The 20,522-nt window shown below is 42.0% G+C and overlaps 1 protein-coding gene across 1 annotated transcript in view; it reads left to right on the top strand.

Moving 5' to 3' along the window:
- zgc:136858 (uncharacterized protein LOC678543 homolog) overlaps nt 1–20,522 on the top strand; it is a 42,648-nt gene that overhangs the window by 18,089 nt on the left and 4,037 nt on the right. The window contains 13 exon segments of the mRNA XM_034176137.1: nt 1,609–1,715; nt 1,904–2,030; nt 8,763–8,798; nt 8,801–8,882; nt 10,004–10,089; nt 10,375–10,511; nt 10,586–10,642; nt 10,721–10,784; nt 10,866–10,960; nt 11,055–11,183; nt 19,786–19,900; nt 19,993–20,130; nt 20,341–20,507. Of these exon segments, the coding sequence (XP_034032028.1) occupies nt 1,609–1,715; nt 1,904–2,030; nt 8,763–8,798; nt 8,801–8,882; nt 10,004–10,089; nt 10,375–10,511; nt 10,586–10,642; nt 10,721–10,784; nt 10,866–10,960; nt 11,055–11,183; nt 19,786–19,900; nt 19,993–20,130; nt 20,341–20,507 (1,340 nt within the window).

A 20,522-nucleotide genomic window follows, 5' to 3' on the forward strand; every position in this document is an offset into this window, starting at 1 on the left:
GTTTCCAGTGCACGTAGGCCTCTGCCAGGGCTGCCCTTTGTCACCGGTTCTGTTCATTATTTTTATGGACAGAGTTTATAGGCGCAGCCAGGGTGTAGAGGGGGTCTGGTTTGGGAACCACAGAATCTCGTCTCTGCTGTTTGCGGACGATGTGGTTCTGTTGGCTTCGTCAAATCAGGACCTTCAGCGTGCACTGGGGCGGTTTGCAGCCGAGTGTTAAGCGTCCGGGATGAAAACACGCTGGAGGGACTAAATCTCTCGGCTGGCTTGGGAACGCCTTGGGGTTCCCCCAGAGAAGCTTGGGGAGGTGTGTGTGGATCGGGAGGTCTGGGCGGCTTTGCTTGAGCTGCTGCCCCCGCTACCCGACTCCGGATAAAGCGGAAGAAAATGGATGGATGGATGGGTGAAAAGAACAGACTATGTGCTGAGTCACATCGTGTACATTGTGGACCTGAAGACGGTATTAAGAGAGCCCTCCTCAGTGGCGGTTCTACACTGAATTACTCCCCGGGCGAGACTCCCTACCAGCGCTGCCCCCCCCCCCCCCCCCCCCCCCCCACAAAAAAACCCACAAAATTTTGCACAGTTATTTTTTATTGTTTTGTTATTATTCTTAATATTTTAGAAGTGCCACTGCAACTCAAGTTCTAAACCCTCCTTACAAATAGGCAGGCTGTCCTTTCTGCAAACTTTTTTTTCATGAGTGGGCAGTTTGTTCTCTTCGGTGAGATTCAAACCCGTTCTTACATCCTGTCTGTCCGCTTTGAAGTGCCTTTTATTTTAGAAACTGGCTGCCTGCCTCGTCCTTCCTTCATTTTGGTGCTGGATGATCGGCAGAGAAATGTGGCACAGAGTTGTAGTTCTGAGCTGCGTCCTAAGTGGTCTTTTCCCTGCCAGAGGAGATGCTGTGGAGCTGTACAGCAGGATCTCGCTGAGCGGAGCAGGATGCCAAAGCACACAGGAAGGAGAGCGCCTGTCCCCGTGGACAGTGCAGGAGACAACTGTGCACCAAACCTCTCACACACTGCTTCTGTTCTGTGGACCTCTTAGCAAACAGGCACCTGCAGCCACAGGGAGCGCCAAAAGTGCTGGTGCCGCCCCCCCGTCATGAAAAAATGCTGCCCCAGGCGGCTGCCTGGTTAGCCCGTACCAAAAGGTAGCTATCAGGACAATCAGTTTTCCTAGTATTGTGCAGTGCAGTCTATATGGAGTGACACATTTATGTAAAGACTTACCATTATAATTCAATTCATTTTATTTTTGTTATATAGTGCCAAATCACAACAAAGCTGCGTAATGCCTAACCCTTACCTCATGCAGACCAAACTCAGGGGGCTGATCTGCTATTTTGACCATTCTAATAATTTGGAGGATTCATCCATCTATTATTTAAGAACACACTTAATGGCTTAGCTTTTTAGACTCAGATGCCGTACCAGAAGATATCTCTTCCCAGTTTTAAAGGGTTTGACACCAGGAGCCATGTGGACTTAATTTTTGAGTTTTCAGGGATTGATCAACCAACTTTTTTGGTTTAGTGACATGCTCTGTTTGAGCTATGATTTACATTAGCATTAATCAACTGAATGTCTGTTTTGTTTGTTTCAGGTCTAGATATCAGTTCAGATCTGACGGAGCTGGGCCAAACACCTATTGCTGTAGTCTCCGCTGGGGTCAAGTCGATTCTGGACATTGGTCGCACACTGGAATTCCTTGTAAGAATAATAATATTATTTCAAGATTGCTGTAACATTTGGGTGTGCAGTGTACATTTGTCAGCAGCACACATATTTATTATTGATATTTGTAATTATGATGTAAATCCAATATATATGTCTCATTTTAGTCTACATTCTTACATTTCCAAATCATTGGTTATTTCTACTCTTGTGTTTTTTGTTAGGAGACACAAGGAGTGTGTGTAGCTACTTATGGCATGTCAAGGAATTTTCCAGCTTTCTTCTCTCCACAAAGTGGATTCATTTCCCCTTACCAAGTCTGCAACCCTGAGGAGGCAGCAAAACTAATTTGTAAGCAACACATTGGTTTATTTTCAGAACTGAAGTCAACATTAAGAGCCCCCTTCACACATAGTACGAATAAATACGTACAAATCAGGGTGACTCACGGCGGAACAGCTCGTATGAGTGAACCACGAAAACATCGAGCCGACAAGCAGGTGTGAACGATACCGCTGTGATGGTTTCATGCACGCAGGGACACCGCTGCTGTGGAAAAAAATAAATAAAAAACACATGCTGCAATGGTTTTGTGCACACGGGAACACAGAGCAAGCAGCTGCAGCATGTGTAACCACATCGCACAGCTGTTGTGAAAAAAACAAATACACACCACCCACAGGATTTGAACCTGCAATTTCCTAAAGCTCTGATTGCCAGCCAGAAATGTTACCACTGAGCTACCATCACTGGCCTGTAAAAGGTGCAGGAAAATGCCTGACATCAAGAAGGACATGGACGTCTTTTTAAAAATTACAGCTACACACCAATGAAAAACACCGCATTTTATTGAATCCCTCTTATCAAGCAGGCAATACAGGTATCCGTCTGTTCCTCTGTAGATGACCCATGGTCACAGACGTATAGTCATGAAATGATATGAATGACAAGCAGGGCGCTCTTATCATATCCACACCTGCTGGCGGTGTGTCCAACTGGCCTCATGGTGGACGGTGCGCCACAAGACAGACACTGCGTTGTGGAACAGGACCTCACGTGGGTGACGTGACATTCAGATCGCCCGCTGCGTGTTATGATCTGATGGTCCATTTGATCTAGGGTAGCCTGTCAATGTGCGCAGCACGTGCTCGCAGCTGCAGCCCATTGCAACAGCGATATATGTTTTTATGCAGGCAGACACACGTCACAGTGGGCAGTTGTTAGTTCATGTCTGTCCAAACACGTTATGGACTCTCACAGTGCACACTCTGCCTTTCAGCCGCTCTTATGTGCAAATAGTTGTAGCAACAAGTGTACGAGGCATTAGAAGCAGCTACGATTTTACACGTATTGCATACGATTCCTGCTTCATGCGCGCTTTGACCACATTGTACTATGTGTGAAGGGGCCCTAACCCATGGAAACCAAAGCAACACCTACTACCATTCAAGGGTAATGAAGAAGAACTAAGTCCTCTATAGCCCCAAAGGTGTTGGCACTTATCACTGGATAATGTATTGTGAATTCGATGAGAGTCAACCACTTCCCCAGATGTGATGCGAGTCCACTGTACTTCCCCAGACAACACTGGTATCCATTTACAGCTGGGTGGACTGGTGCAATGCAGATGAAGTGTCTTGTCAAAGGATAATAGTATAACTGAGAACTGAACCAAGGTCGACATATTGGTTGCTCAGCTTCTATCCTACACTGTTCTAGAGTAGGTGGTTCAGTGGATAAGAATCTGGTCTACTGATATATAGGCCTTTGTTCAAATTTCCCTCATGCTACCTGTCTGTATACCTGTACAAACCACTTAAACTGCATTGTTTTAGTCTGCCCAGATGTAAAATGGTTACCTGCCTTGGTTTGGGAAGTAAATGTGAGGCATTGGTGTATATGTATGTTTATTTGAAATGGGACTGTGCATATTACTGGACATTAGGGTGGTCCATAAAAATGGTCAAAAAAATTTTTCAAAAAACTTCGTCTCACCTCTAAATTTATGTACCTAACATAAAAACCATCATGTACAATTTCATAAAACTCTAATAATTTTTACTGGTAGCACACAGCCCTTAAAGATTTTGCTGGCAATAACTTTGTCATATAGTATGGTCATTTCCAGATATTTCCAAATTATTTCTGTCAGTTTAATATTGATATGTCAGGACAGAAATTATGGCAATACATTGGAAAATCAAATCTTTTCATATCCCATAAAATAGTTAACACTAAAACATGAATTGTGAGATGCAGTTCTTCTCGTACATGTATCATGCTCCTACAATACCTACATACTGGGGTAGCGAAGATTTTGTAACAATCAAACATTGCATTTTCATTTTATTGATGAAATAGTTTCATTATTGATACATTTAAATAAGTCTATGCTTTATATATTTCCACATATATGTTGATCTAGCTCCAAACAATAATATTCTTTATGCCTTGCAGTACTTAATATTCAGAAATGTATGAATCAGCACAAGAACCAATTATACAGCTGTGTAACATAAGAGAACATCCTTTACATGATAATGATATTAAGTTGCTTACATCATGACCAAGACTTGCTGCCGTTTCAGTCAGAATATAGGTGGAACTTCTGTCTGTTGTTTGGGTCCTATCCAATGCTGCTGCAAGTCCTGGTGTTACAACAGCTTTAATTTTACTGGCTTTTTGTGGCGCTGGCATAACAAATTCTTCATCTGGACTTTCTGTGTTCTCTTCACTCTGGCTGGAGACAGTGTCAGGTAGTGAGACATTAGATGGTCCAGGCTCCTCCAGTTTCTCTTTGTATGTTGCTTCTGCAGCTTCCTTTTTCTGCTCTTTGTTCTTTGGCAGTTTGTATTTTATCTATGCCTGCCATGCATCCCCTTCTACCTTTCTCTCGCTGAGCAAGTAGGAACTGTCTGTCATCTTCAAACTTTATCATTGTTAGGACATCCTGATGTGCCATGTCAAACAAGTCCTCCAAAGATTCACAAAACACTGTTTCATCTTTCTTCTGCTTGTCTGTATTGCGATTCTTGGTCTTTTTCAATGTTTTCCATTTTCCGAACACCTTTTCTAACTTTGTGATCAGATGCTGCTTTGCCCTCAGTGGGATTCTAGCTCTCTCCCAAAAGGAATTGCCCAGTCTATAGAGGTCACAGCAGCATCATGGACAGTTTTCTTCAAATCAGTGTGTTGAAGAAAAATACCTGAGTATTTGCCCATTTGAGGGCAATTTGTTTCCCTTTATTTCAGTCGGTGGAACCAATAGGGTATACAAATGTTCTACTTCTAGTAGCTGACATGTTTTACTGAAGTTTCAGTTAATGGTTAGCATGTTAAGTCAGCAAGTGTCTCTTTTACATTTATCTCATGTTAGATTCACCATCACCAAAGATCTGAAAGAAAAGAAGCTGTGAATTGAAGCAAAATTTTCAGCTTGTAGCCTAAAGTAACCATTTTTGAAAGCATGTTGTTTGTGAGAAATATTTAAACCCAGGTATAGTTTAATTGAATATAAAATTATACTTTAGTTACACTCAGGTGGTTAACGTCTATCCTCTTTATAAGTGATGTGATTAGATAGTGGATAATGGATAACCTATTGAACGGGCACTCGGGCAGCGATAACATATATTTACAACCTTCAGCTATGATGTGCTACCTCTAAATATTAATGTATGACAAAATATTTGGCAGGCTTTCTTTTTTCCCAAAGCATCATAAAAGGAAGGGGTGAGAGTAATGAATTTCCAACTTTTATTTTTTGAACCACCCTACTGGACATAGTTACATGTAAATTATGACAGATTATAGCAAGGTGCTAATTTCCATCCATAGTCCCAGTAACATGAAAACAGACTAATAAAACCACACAACATACCAAAGTAAATTAATCATGACAGAAAAACAATTAAAGGAAAATACACATAAGATATTTACAATTCAAAGTAACAATAATTGATAGATAACAAGTAGCCGACAGGTGGGGGAACCAAAAGAGTTTCTTGATGGATGTTGAGGTGCAAACGTACTGTATTAAAGTGACAAGTGCTAAGCTCAAACGTGCTTCAGTGTCTGGTTGTAATTGCATATTACAGTACTAGGTTGTATTGCACAATGCCCAATACACTAATTTGCACATGTACAAGTGTAAATATTGCACAGGGTGTCATACACAAGTTTATTATGTAAAGGCTTCTAAACCATGTAATAAAGTGTAATAATGTGTGATGTGTGTAAAGTGTTTTGAGCATCTGGCAGATGGAACAAAATGCCGTGCAGTACCCGCTTTGCAATTTTATTTAATTTACTGAGCATAAAAACAATATACATCATGTTAAGCTCTGTATGTGCCTTCTTGTGTCACGGGCTTGCTCTGTGTGCCCAGGTTAAGAAGTCAGCAAGCTTCAGTCTTTTCCTGCTATGGAAAAATTGTCTGTTGTAATTAGAAAGTCCACATCAGTTAAAACATTTAAGGCTAATCTAAATAATAATAATAGTCATCATCATCATCATAATTCTTCTGTTTAGATTCGGTTAGATGAGATTAGATTAGATATAACTTTACTGATCCCTTGGGAAGACTCCCTCAGGGAAATTGAGGTTCCAGCAGCATTGTATAGCAGCACACACGATAAGAAACACACACCCCCAATCTCAATCCCACAAATTCTCTTTTGTTCCCCTTCCCCCTTGGCCCTACCCTTACCCCTACGCCTACCCCTTTAAAACAAGGGGTAAGGAAAAGGGGTATGCCTCTAGCCCTATGAATTGAGACACCCCTCCGCCTTAGGAGAAAAAAAAAACTGCCCGTGTCAAACTGCCGCCTTCACTGTTTGTTAACATAGCAACCGAAATTCAACTCGTCTCCTAAATAAGCTTTCAGGCAGAAAATGAGAACTTTCATCAATGGGAATAAGTTGGAAATATATATATACACACACATGTATATGTGTGAGACAAGTGTGCTCAGGGCTCCCTGTTTGTTTACAAAATACACACGTTACAGACCTTGAAATCCAACAGCAGGGATCACTATTATCCAACATTTATGAACATACAAATTAACGTGCTTATCGTTTATCATGATTTCTCCATTGTGAGACATAAAAGTGTCTTATCGTAGCGTTCGCGTTGTCGCATGAGCGACGTTTCGATATTCTTCAGAACGACAGTATATGCAACATGCGTCCAGCAGCATACACGTTGCTGTCATAGACAACTGCTGCTAAAGTTTTTTGGCAAGTTATAACTTTCTAAACAGCGTAATTTATAATGAAAGCCGCTTCATTTCATGGCTCTTTCGGCGACCTGTTTGTTTTTTCGGAGACAGCAGTAAGCTCCTCCTACCCCTCCAAACGGAGTGTGCATCCAGATTCACTCCAAACGGAGGGTTTTAAGCCCTCCGCCTACCCTTCCGCCTCGCTTCAAAAGAGAATTGAGACACCCCTCTGTCTCTCGTGCCCGCGCAAAACGGAGGGGAAGGGGTAAGGGGAAGGGCCAAGGGGTAGAATTGAGATTCACCCACAGAATATCAAAAGTGAAAGTTAAAAAAAACAAAAAAAAAAAACAAATCTAAATATGAATACACCAATATAAATACCAGACATACTGATCATCATCATTATTAGGCTTCATGCTCGACGAGGGGGGTGTCGCCATGCGTAGAGCTAATCATATTTGCCAATCTTCTCCACTTGGGTCGGTCCAATGCTAATAGCTCAGCTTCAGCTAGTGATAGGCCCAATTGGTGTAGGTCCATGCCGACGACATCAATCCAGCGAGTGCGGGGAGCTCCGCGGGGGCGTTTCCAGCCACCAGATTTGGGGTCAGAGTGAAAGATAGCATGTGTTGGATGTTCAGGGGGGGGAGTCTTTTGATGTGTCCATACCAGCACATCTAGCGCTGTGCTGCCAAATGGGGCGCAGGGGGTTGTTGGGTGCGTTCGCGCAGCGAGATGTTGGAGACTCTGTCATACCATTTTATTCCCTCTATTATGCGCAGTGCTCTGCTGTCGAAGCCGTCAATTCTCTCTGCCATGGTCTTATTAAGAGGCCAGGTTTCTGCTCCATAAAGAAGAATGGAAAGGACTGAGGTGTTGTAGATCCGCAGTTTGGTCTTTCTTGAGATGGAGTGGTGTCTCCACAGCGGCTTCCAAAGAATTTTCATGGCACTGGCTGCCAGAGCACGTCTCCTGTTTATTTCTGGTGTGATGCTGCCATTGCTAATGACAGTTGACCTGAGGTAGGTGAAGGAGGTCACAAACTCCACTTCCACCCCACTGATGAGCAGTGGAGGTGGGGCTTCACTTCCGATGTGCATGAGCTTGGTTTTTAGCCAGCTGGCCCTTAGGCCCAGTTTGTCTGATCGCGACTGGTTTACTGGCTCCTACTGTTCCTCTCCTTCCCATCCTCTGTCTTCCTGTCCTTTGTCATTAACTTCATCTTATTTTAACTGTCTGCATATTTACTTGCACTTGACATTTAATTGTAACTACACTTATGGATACAGAATTGTTTTATTTTGAGCAGTTTGTCAATTATTCTACTTAAAGTTGTCATGGGTTGAAGACTCCCATACAGAGATAAAGATAGGCTGGCATAAAAGAGAACCAGGGACAATGCAGAGGTCTGTATACAGAAATTTGGTAGGTCAAAAAACTGTGTGTGTGAAGTGATCAGCAGGTGGAAGGAAGATCCCAAAAACAGAGCTTGAGGTCAAAGCACAGGCTGGAATTGACACAAAATAAACACCAACACAACACCACCATAAAATAAACACAAGAATTAAACACAGAATAAACCAAATTACAATGATACTAGAAATTAAACTAAAGAACCCGTAAGGACATTAACAGCAAAAGCATACAAGAATACATTCAGGACACACAGGCATGAAAATCAACAGAGAATACTAAATAATGCCAAAGCCAGGAATGGTCACAAGAGGAGACAGAGGACATGGACAGACACAGACAAGACTCGTGACAAAAGTGTTATATAAATATTTAAATAAAAATTATTATAGCTGATGTAAAGTTGGATATCTGAATTTTATTTTTTATTATTTTTTTGCATCTTTCAGTAAGTTCTTTGTCACTGGGGCTCCATAGCGGTGTCCTGTTGCTGTGCCCATCCCCGAACAGCACGCGGCAGCAGGTCAGCAGATAGAAGATGCAGTACAGATTGCAGTGGCAGAGGCAAGGTATCGAAAATCTTTGTAGCAGTGCTTCTAGGATCCTATAATCTGATGTCATGTTGTAGTTTTCAGGGCTGTGAAAACAACGCGGATCCCCGGAATTCCGCGGATTTCATCATGGGGAGGGGTGCGGGAGTGTCAGTGTTGTACTCTTTACTTGTGATCGTTACTGAGTTTTTAAATGTTTATCGCTAAGCATTCTCTTTTTTTACGACATCATGCAAGTTTTATAAGTCCGTGGACACTGATCTGTGTGTTACAGATACAAATCAGTTTCCTCGGATCCGCGGAGTTTCGAGGAAAATAAATGCCACTCAAAGCCTGGCTGTTACGACAGTTGTCGTAAAGCGGGACTGGTTGGTTGCTGCGGTGACGCTGTGTGGCTCCTGTGCGAAGCTCGCCGAACGTAGCATGTGGACATCGCAAACTTTTAGAACTTTCAAGTTTTTAAAAGAAGAATTTTGCAGCATGTCTGTGTCACGGAGCGACATCAGACAGAGCGAAGATGGCGAGAAAGACGTTTTGAAAAAGTGAATTGTTGCTGGCTTCATCAACACACCTGAAAGATAAACGGGAAAAGCGAACTGGTAAGAATTTTTTTTTCTCTCTCTGGAAAATAAACATTGTGCTGTTCAAACAGGATTTCAGAAAAGATTATGTACCTTTTTTTTCTTTCATTAATCTAGACTTTCTTTTATTGAAAAAAGACATTGTGGCTTTGAATGAATTTAGGCTACATGAATTTACACAACAATGTAAATTAGTTTTTATTAATGTAGACTTTTTTCATGGGAAAAAAGACATTGTGGCTTTGAGTGGATTTACAGGAATTTACACAAGAATGTGTGGCTTTTTATTATTAGGTATGTTATTGATATTTTACCCTGATTTTTTTTTTTTTTAATATTCTACAATCTACCCCCTGCGAATTTTCATCGGATTTCACAATTTTCATTTCACAGCCCTGAGTTTTAGTTATTTCTTTAATTTAAGAAAGAACATCAGTGAAGTAAAATGATAATTCTGTGTGAATTTCTTTGAGTTCAATGTGACATGACCAACTAATCTGAGGGACTTTTGATCTCTTCTGCAAATATTATACTTTCTGCTGTCTCTGACTCATGCAGAGCTACTGGTATCACAGGAAAAGATGTGACGCCATTCATTCTACAAAAGGTCAATGAACTGACTGAAGGAAAGTCCCTTGAGGCCAGTATCCTTCTGCAATCTGAATTCCTGAGAAGTCACTCAGAAAACATGATTATATCAACAGCTCTGGGGAAAAAAGAATGTACACAGTAAAATCACCAGTGTTAAATTAACACTGCCAGTCAGAGTAGGACCATATGTACACTGTCAGTGTTAGACTGGTGATTTTACTGTGTAGAAATGATTTAGGAGTGATTTGAGGTACAACCCGAGACCTCTTACTATGTCTGCCATCATGGTATTTAATCTCTATTACAAATAAATTGTCCTTAACCTGATATGTTCCAAGATATTGCACTTATTCATAACAATGCCAAGGTTGGCAGTCAGATAGCCTGCACACTGTCAAAACTAATGAAAGAGACAAAGTTCAGAAGCACAAGTCAGCTTCTTGAAAAGGACTTATCGGACTCAACGTCCAATATCGTGAGTGATGCTGAGGAGAAACATTTAATCACTGAGTGAACACAGTATTACACTCTGATTATCTTCATTTGCAGGTTGTTATTGGAGGAATAAATGTGGATTTTGTTGCTAAAAAAACAAAATCTCCTGATGTGAGTTTGATAAATAATCAGCAATTTTGGTTTATGTGCATCAAATGAACTTTGAGCTTTGAGGATTCTGTTTTTCAGTTCAGACAGACTAATACAGGAAGTGTTTCTCAGACATTTGGTGGTGTTGGAAGGAACATTGCCGGTTAGTCTTTATCAGATCGTAGATGTGTATATTTATTTGTCATTGCCACTTCACTCATTGCATTGTAATTTTGTTTTTAAGATTGTCTGAGTCGATTAGGCCACAAACCGCTGTTCATTTCTGCCGTTGGAAATGACTCACATAGTGACGCAGTGTTAAACTATTGTAAACATATGGTAGGTTGATAATCGTTGCTTAATAGCACATCTAAACTCTCAGGCGTCATTGTGAAAATGGCACACTGTTGACTTTCTCTTATCTCTCTGTAAGAACACCAGCGGTGTGGCCAAGCTGCAGAAGCAAAAGACAGCAACTTACTGTGTGGTTGTCATTGAGAATGGGGAAGTGAGTCTCGAAGTGGGTGACATGGACATTCATCAACATATTTCTGAACAGTATGTAAGTACTACCAACCAAAATTAGCTTTCAAATAGTGGTACAAACACTCTTTTGACGTTACTTTTTCAAAAATCCTGTTGGCCACTCGACGTTTCAGGACTGGAAACAAAACAAAACAAAAAGAAGCATGAAAAATGGGCACTGTTCTGGCATACTGAATTCCACAGATTCCCACCACATGGAACAATTTGGATGATGCTGGTGTCCAAAAGTATGTATTTGACTGCAAAGCAGTAAGTCCTATACAGGCTCAATGCTTACCCCCATACAGTTGTATGCAAAAGTTTGGGAATCCCTGATAATCTTCATGATTTTCCTTTATTAATCATTGGTTGTCTGGATCAGAAATTTCAGTTAAATATATCATATAGCAGACAAACACACTGATATTTTAGAAGTGAAATGAAGTTTCTAGTATTTACCGAAATTGTGCAATAATTCTTTAAACAAAATTAGGCAGGTGCATAAATTTCGGCACCCCAACAGAAAAAATACATCAGTATTTAGTAGATGCTCCTTTTGCAGAAATAACAGCCTCTAAATGCTTCCTATAGCTTCCAATGAGTGTCTGGATTCTGGTTGAAGTTATTTTGGACCATTCTTCTTGCCCCGGCGCAACTAGAATTTTGTCACTGATTCATGAACATCAAGAATCTGCTAATATTGACTGGAATCCATGTGACCCTCATCTTTAACAAGATTCTCAGTACCTGCACTGGCCACACAACCCCACAGCATGATGGACCCACCTCCAAATTTTACTGTAGGTAGCAAGCATTTTTCTTGGAATGCTGTGTTCTTTTTCAGCCATGCGTACCGCCCCTAGTTATGTCCAAATAACTCAGTTTTAGTTTCCTCAGTCCACAGCACCTTATTCCAAAATGAAGCTGCCTTGTCCAAATGTGCTTTAGCATACCTCAAGTGACTCTGTTTGTGGCATGTATGCAGAAAAAACTTCCTCTGTATTACAGCATCAAACAGCATCTTGTGCAAAGTGCGCTGTATAGTTGAACAATGCACAGAGACACTATCTGCAGCAAGATCATGTTGTAGGTCTTTGGAGCAGGTCTGTGAGTTGACTATGACTGTTATCATCGTCTTTGCTTCAGCTTATGTGAGATTTTTCTTGGCCTTCCACTTCGGGCCTTAACTAGTACTGTGCCTGCGGTCTTCCATTTCCTCACAATGTTCCTCACAGTGGAAACTTGACAGCTGAAATCTCTGAGAAAGCTTTTTGTATCCTTCCTCTAACCATGATGTTGAGCAGTCTTTGTTTTCAGGTCATTTGAGAGTTGTTTAGAGGCTCCCATGTTGCCACTCATTAGAAGAGATGCAAAGAGGAGAAGCATTTCCAAATGGCCACCTTAAATACCCTTTCTCATGATTGGATTCACCTGTGTAAGGAGGTCAAGGGTCAGTGAGCTTACCAAACCAATTTTGTGTTCCAATAATTAGTGCTAAGTATATTCAAATCAATAAAATGACAGGGGTGCGCAAATGTATGCATCTGCCTGATTTTATTTAAATAATTATTGCACACTTTCTGTAAATACTAGAAACTTTATTTCACTTCTCAAATATCAGTATGTTGGTCTGCTATATGATATATGTAACTGAAATTTCTGATCCAGACAACCACTGATTTATAAAGGAAAATCATGAAAATTATCGGGGGTGTCCAAACCTTTGCATAAAACTGTATATCATGGTAAGCAGTTGAAACTCCATCACAGTTTACATCCCCAGCCGGGGCTGGTACCCATTTGCAGCTGGATGTGCAGTGATGAAATAGATTAATTGTTGTATTCAAAGATACAGGTGGCATGACTGATGTCACAGACCGAATGGTCCCCCTAAAATTTGGTCCACCCTGCCTCCACTGCGCATGCATCATTTCAGACCACAGCACCATGTCTGAGATGGAGTCTCTTCACCCAAAGTGATCAAATGGATTAATGGGATTATTAACCATCAGATGACAAGGTAAAACCTCTTAAATCATTCTAAGTCAGTTTTAAGCAGAAACTAGGCCATTTTAAGCAGTAACGAGGTGATACTCTGTGAGGCTTTGAAATGACAGACACCCAGTGAATGCAACAGGTAGCAGCCCGTGTAGCTGCGTTGCTCTGATTGCCTCCTCTGTCTTTTATGATGAAATAATGCTGAATTTATGTGGAAATGATTGTGGTACAAAAGCTTCAGATATCTGTCGCTGAGATACGAGGTCTCTTAGATAATAAACCGACCCTTTTATTTTTTTTTTAACTATATGGATTTGAATGACATGCGATTACACCAATCATGCTTGAACCCTCGTGTGCATGCGTGAGTTTTTTCACGCGTGTCGGTGACGTCATTTCCCTGTGGGCAGGCCTTGAGTGAGATGTGGTCCCGCCCTCTCGGCTGAATTCCTTTGTTTCACACGCTGCTCGAGACGGCGCGCGTTGCTTTATCAAAAATTTTTCTGGACCTGTGAGGAATATCCGAGTGGACACTATTCGAGAAATTAAGCTGGTTTTCTGTGAAACGTTTAACGGCTGATGAGAGATTATGGGGTGTTTCTGTCGGTGTAAGGACTTCCCATGGAGCGGGACGTCCTGCAGCGCTTCCAGGCGCTGTCGTCGGCCTGTTTCGAGCTGAAAACATCCTAATTTAAGGCTTAATTCACCCAGGACATCGTGAGAGAACAGAGAAGATTCAGAAGAGGCCGGCATGAGGAATTTATGCGGACATTCCACTGTTTAAGGACATTTTTTTAATGAAGATGTACGCGCCAAATTCGCCGAGTCGTTGTCCGTGACGACTCGGCAAATCTGTGTGCGCCGCGACAGGAAAAAACACCTCCGTGTTGAAAACCATTTGTAGAATTCAGGCGGCCTTTTAATGGCTTTCAACAAGTGAGTAACTGAGAAATTGTTTAACAGCTTGGGCATGTTCCAACTTGCCCGTTAAGATTTCCAACGGAGGTGTTTTTCCTGCCGCGACCCCCCGCGGTCGGGTCCAGCCCGACATGCGACTCTGCCCGCACGTTCTTCATTACAAAATGACCGTTAACAATGGAATGTCCGAATAAACTCCTCATGCCGACTTCTTCTGAAAGTTCTCTGTTCTCTGACGACTTACTGCGTCAACAGAGCCTGAAATGTGGAAGTTTCAACTTGAAACGGCGAGACGCTGCCGCCTCGAAGCGCAGATCGCCGTCAGGCGCCGTGGACCGTCCTTAAAGCGACACTACCAGACCAAAATCTCTCAGCAGCCGTTAAAATTTTTACCGAAAACCAGCTGAATTTATTGAACGGTGTCCACTCAGTTGTGCCTTACAGTTTTGAAAAAATTTTTATCAAACAAAGCAACAGTCTCTGAGCCATTCCTAAACAATGAAAAAAATCGACGAGCGGGTGGACGACTCCTCACTCAAAGACTGCCCACAGGCGAATGACGTAACCGACAGGCGTGAAAAAACTCTCGCATGCCCACGAGGTTCAAGCATGTCTGATGTAATCACACGTGATTCAAATCCATATGGTTTTTGAAAAAAATAATAAGGTCGGATACTTTTCTAATAGACCTCGTAGATGATGACTGGAGTGCAATTTTAAGCAGAAACGAGGTGATAATCGGTGAACCGCTGCTGATGACACATGCACAGTGAAGGCAGGGCAGACCAATTTTTAGGGGGGACCTTTCAGTCGGCAACACTGGAAATCAGGCCTAAGTCTACATATTGCTCGGCAGCAAGCTTGGCATGCTGAAGTCATGCTGCTTGAGTTGGGGAATGGCTTGTGGAGTTCTAAATTCAGATTATACATGGATAAGAAGTTTTGATTTTATGCTATGATCCTCAATATCAGAAAAGTCTGGACATATTTATCATTGAAAGAAGAATTTTCAAATCACGCATGGTAGTCATGGAGAAAATATGAGTGATCCATGGTCATTAAAAAAACAACAAAACATAATGTCTGAGAAGCAGTTTTGCTCGATTTGATGCTTACACCACCATTTGAAAGATTCTCATGAGATATCTGCTACATTATAAAATAACTATTTGTTTAAATGTTTTTTTTGTGTGTGTGTGTGTGTGTGTGTGTGTTTGGTTTTGACTGGTGTGCCTTAATTGAGAGAGTGGCGTCAACTTAGAACATGGCGCCATTTTGGTTCCATCTGCACTGAACTACTGAATGAACCTTTTATGTTTTCAACATTTTTCAACATTTAACCACATACAGCAACACATCCAGGTACAGGTGCTATTAAAATAAATATAAAAACAGTTAAGCTATCAAGTTTACATAAATTTACAATTTATGATGATTTATTTAATTAATTTAAAGCCTGATTTATGCAGCTGGAGAGCTGTAACTCCATGTCATGCAATGACGTGTGTGACAGTTTAAAGTTCTCTGTCACTGGATTATGCTTTATTCTGGACTAATTTGACCCTCAACAAGCTTTTCTTTCTACAGTCATCACCTCCAATTTCATTTCATTTAGTATTTTTTTTCATTTTATTTATTTATTTAAAAGGGACAGCACATATTAATGAACATATGAATATGTAAGTATGTCAGATTATAGCCATAGGCCAATTTCCATCTGTAGTCCCTTGCAGACTGATGTAAAATGAATAAATAGTTTTTTAGTAAGAACACACGAAACATCACAGGAACTTCAATTTCAATTTGAATTCATTTTCATTTATATAACGCCAAATCACAACAGAGTTGCCTCAAGGCACTTCACACAAGTAAGGTCTAACTTTACTAAACCCCAGAGCAGCAGTGGTAAGGAAAACCTCCCTCTGAGGAAGAAACCGCAAGCAGACCAGACTCAAAGGGGTGACCCTCTGCTTGGGCCATGCTACAGACATAAATTACAGAACTTAGAATACAACAACAGACTACATTACATAGGGGTCACTAACTACTACAGCGACAAAACACAAGACTGAACAAGAGACAGGAAACGAGGACACAGACACCAACTTGGTCAGAGCTTGAATGGGTCTCTTACGCAAACTCAGGCAAAGGAGGGCACACAGATATAAAATAGAAAAATTTAAAAAACAACATCACTATAATTACAATTCAGTTGAAATACTTTAATGAAATTACAAGTCTAACTTCATTCATTTGTATATTTTAAAAAGAAAACATTAAAATCAATAACTTATAAAGTGCACTACGCATTGCATATTTCCCTAGGGTTCTTCTTAGTTTCTACAACTGAGTTCACAATGATTACAATTTTATTTGACCTAAGGCACTGCTTTAGGTGACTTTTGAAAGCTTTAAACCTTGGGGCCTCCCTCACTGTAGTTGGCAAAGTATTCCATTGGACACTGCCTTTGTAGGACAGGACATTTTGTGCAAAAGGCCGTTTTTCTCAGACACTTCACAGTCCCCTCTACTCATAGTCCTGGTGACCCTCGGATCATTTGTTCTGTATTTAATATAGTCTGTAAGAGGTGGAGCAGCCAACCCATGTAAATCAGAAATTATAATCACAAAAACAAAAACTTGCATCAATTCAAGGTAGATGCTGAAACATCTTGCAAATTGAGAAAACGTTTGCAAACACAGAGGGAGAAAAGTAATTCAGTACAACACTAAAATGTTAGTCATACAAAAGGGAATACAGATGGGTCTTTAGCCTGGATGTGTATGACTCCACCAAATGAGGAAATCAGGTTTATCTCAGCAGGGCAGACTGTTCCACAGAACAGGTGTGTTATAAGAAAAAGCTCTGTGGCCGGCAAACTTCTTTTAGCCTTTGGAACCAAGCAGCAACCTGAACCCGCTCGAACTGAAGCTGACGTGGAAATATAGTACCTTGACTGGCCGCTTTCCCAAAACGGAGCACTTTCCCATCGAACTCCATGTTAAAATGTTCAAATTTAGAACAGAAATGAATATCCTGGTACAAAAAAAAGTTTTGTTCTCTTTCAACAGTTTCTGGCTCCATGACAACTGTATGGAGAGTGAATTTTTCATCTGACATCTTAGTTTAAGAATAAAGTTTTATAAATTTAGGGGCATGGTTGTTTTGAGTGACAGCTGCTGAACTGAGCGTTCTATGTTTTGTCTTTAGCTCCGAGTCCACTCAATGCGGCTGGTCACGGAGGCTCTGTTTGCTTGTTTGGAGCATTTTATTACAAACACCTGGATTAATATGGTTTGTTTTGCCGTGAAATGTCCTAATGGATCAGCCGTCTCTGTTGCTGTATTCGCACTGAGTGACACTCTCGTCTGATTTAATGTTTTATGCTAACGGTGTTAGCACTTTTAGCTGTTGGTAGTTTCACCCGTTAGGTCCACTTGATGTATTATATGTGAGAAAATACGCAGCTCATAACTTTTAATGTCCACAACAAAGTAAACCATTACGAGAACCACCGCACACACTCTAAAACATTGCAGCTGCATTTAATTATGTCTACTTGCTACCTCTCTTTAATAGAAAGAGCTCTTACAAGTTTTGGATGTTGAACTCAACTTTACAACACAACTCAAAGTTGAGTTCAACATCCAAAACTTGTAAGAGTGCTTTCTGTTAAAGAGATGCTGCAAGTGGACATAACTAAACACAGCTGTAATGTTTTAGAGTGCCCAAAAATATGATTTAATAAACACCCAAACAGAGGTTAAGTGACATGGACACTAAGAGAGGGGCGTGTTCAGGTGTATTTCATCACATGTAGAGCTCCTCACGCTGCACCGCTTTATGTATTAATGAGTTTGATGACTAGCTTCTGTTAATATGGTGCCGTACAGGAAAATAGCCCAGAGGGTTCATGGGAGTTCGCCCAACCAGTCCACGTGTTTTGTGGATCTGGAGAAGGCGTTCAACCGTGTCCCTCGAGGCACCCTGTGGGGAGTGTTCCGGGAGTACGGGGTCCGAGGTCCTTTGCTAAGGGCTATCCGGTCCCTGTATGACCGCAGGTAGTAAGTCAAACCTGTTTCCAGGGCACGTTGGCCTCCACCAGGGCTGCCCTTTGTCACCGGTTCTGTTCATTATTTTTATGGACAGAATTTCTAGGTGCAGCCAGGGTGTAGAGGGGGTCTGGTTTGGGAACCACAGAATCTCATCTCTGCTGTTTGCGGACGATGTGGTTCTGTTGGCTTCATCAAATCAGGACCTTCAGCGTGCACTGGGGCGGTTTGCAGCCGAGTGTGAAGCGTCCGGGATGAAAATCAGCACCTCCCAATCCGAGGCCATGGTTCTCGTCCGGAAAAAGGTGCTTTGCCCTCTTCAGGTCGGTGGAGTGTCCTTGCCTCAAGTGGAGGAGTTTAAGTATCTCGGGGTCTTGTTCACGAGTGAGGGACGGATGGAGCGTGAGATCGATAGACGGATCGGTGCAGCATCTGCAGTGATGCGGTCGCTGTATCGGACCGTCGTGGTGAAGAGAGAGCTGAGTAGGGGGGCAAAGCTCTCGATTTACCAATCGATCTACGTTCCGATCCTCACCTATGGTCATGAGATTTGGCTCATGACCGAAAGAACGAGATCGCGAGTACAAGCGGCCGAGATGAGTTTCCTCCGCAGGGTGGCTGGGCGCTCCCTTAGAGATAGGGTGAGGAGCTCGGTCACTCGGGAGGAGCTCAGAGTCGAGCCGCTGCTCCTCCACGTCGAAAGGAGTCAGTTGAGGTGGCTCGGGCATCTTTTCCAGATGCCCCCTGGACGCCTCGCTGGAGAGGTGTTCCGGGCACGTCCCACTGGGAGGAGGCCCCGGGGAAGACCCAGAACACGCTGGAGGGACTACATCTCTCGGCTGGCTTGGGAACACCTTGGGGTTCCCCCAGAGGAGCTGGGGGAGGTCTGTGTGGATCGGGAGGTCTGGGCGGCTTTGCTTGAGCTGCTGCCCCCGCGACCCGACTCCGGATAAAGCGGAAGAAAATGGATGGATTGATGGATGGATGTATATTAGTAATAAAACCTTAAAATGTGACCTCGCATGGACAGGAAGTTGTCCTCTGTGTTTGCAATTGTTTTCTCAATTTGGAAGACATTTTTTGATGTAACTACCTGATGCAGGTGGTTTTTTTGTTTTGTTTTGTTTTTTCTGCATTTGGGGGTGTTGTCTTAATTTGCAAGTGCTGTGGCCTCTCTTGAACACTACAGAAACTTTTCAGTTTTGTGATCTGATGGAGAGGCAATCAGCATTGTCTCCTTTTGGTAATTTGGGTGTCATAACCTTATCCTACTTAAAAAGGTTGATTTTATTGCCACTCTGGTCACAACTTACAGATCTTCAGCCATAAGCCTTAATGCTGGTATGTTATGGTTTTAATCAGGTAAGCTATTTGTGTGTGTGTGTGTGTGTGTGTGTGTGTGTGTGTGTGTGTGTGTGTGTGTGTGTGTGTGTGTGTGTGTGGGGCGTGCTAATCCTTCATGCTAGCCCTCCACAAATCAGTGACCCCCCCCACGCCACCCCAGTCTAGATACGCCATTGACTGATGTTTTCATGTTCAAATGTGCTGTTGCCCTCAAAATGTATTGGGTATAAAATTAAACCTCACATTTTCCTTTGCTGCATAGCTTCACCTTCACCTGTCAGTGTGTTTCTCCAGGACTCTTTCTGTATTCTCTATATTTGAATTAGGTTTCACAGTTTGAAAAGCAGCTTTCATCAGCCACTCTGGTGTGTCTGGATGGAAACATCCCCCTGTCCACCATCAACTATGTCTGTTCTATTGCTAAAAAGTACAACATTAATGGTAAACATTGGAAACTGGTCAATAGAAGCTACTGAATCATCATGAACTGCAGACTTCACTCATTTTGATACAATCTTATCAATGTCTTACAGTTTGGTATGAACCAACAGATTCAGAAAAGGCTCTTAAGCCTTTCTGGTCAGAGTCCTGGAAATCGCTGTCTTACACTTCTCCAAACCTGGCAGAGCTGTGCTCCATGAACAATGCCCTGGGTATCCCAACACCTGAGGGTAAAGCCACTGAGTCTTCTGAAGACTGGAGAGAGGATTTAGTCAATCATTTATAGACTCATTTCCTGTATTTACCCACTAATGTTCTCAAACACACTAACACTGATGCTTCTTATCATAAAAATTCTTGTAAGAAAAAAAAAAGACCCCAACCAGCATGATATATATGATTGTGACAGCATTAATGAGAATGTGGCTTTGGCTTGGCAGTGCTGCCAAGGTGTCTTGACAAGATGCTCAGCATGGCTGTGGATCTCTCACGCCCCCTTCTGGAGCAGCTTCACTGTGTAGTTGTGACCCTGGGTAGTAAGGGAGTGTTGCTGTGTGGAGAACACGACGCAGGCTCCATCAACCTGCAGCCACGGAAACAAAAGGCGGTAAGGACCAGCAGT

The sequence above is a fragment of the Thalassophryne amazonica genome, chromosome 8 (genome assembly GCF_902500255.1).
Source record: "Thalassophryne amazonica chromosome 8, fThaAma1.1, whole genome shotgun sequence".
Lineage (NCBI taxonomy): Eukaryota > Metazoa > Chordata > Actinopteri > Batrachoidiformes > Batrachoididae > Thalassophryne > Thalassophryne amazonica.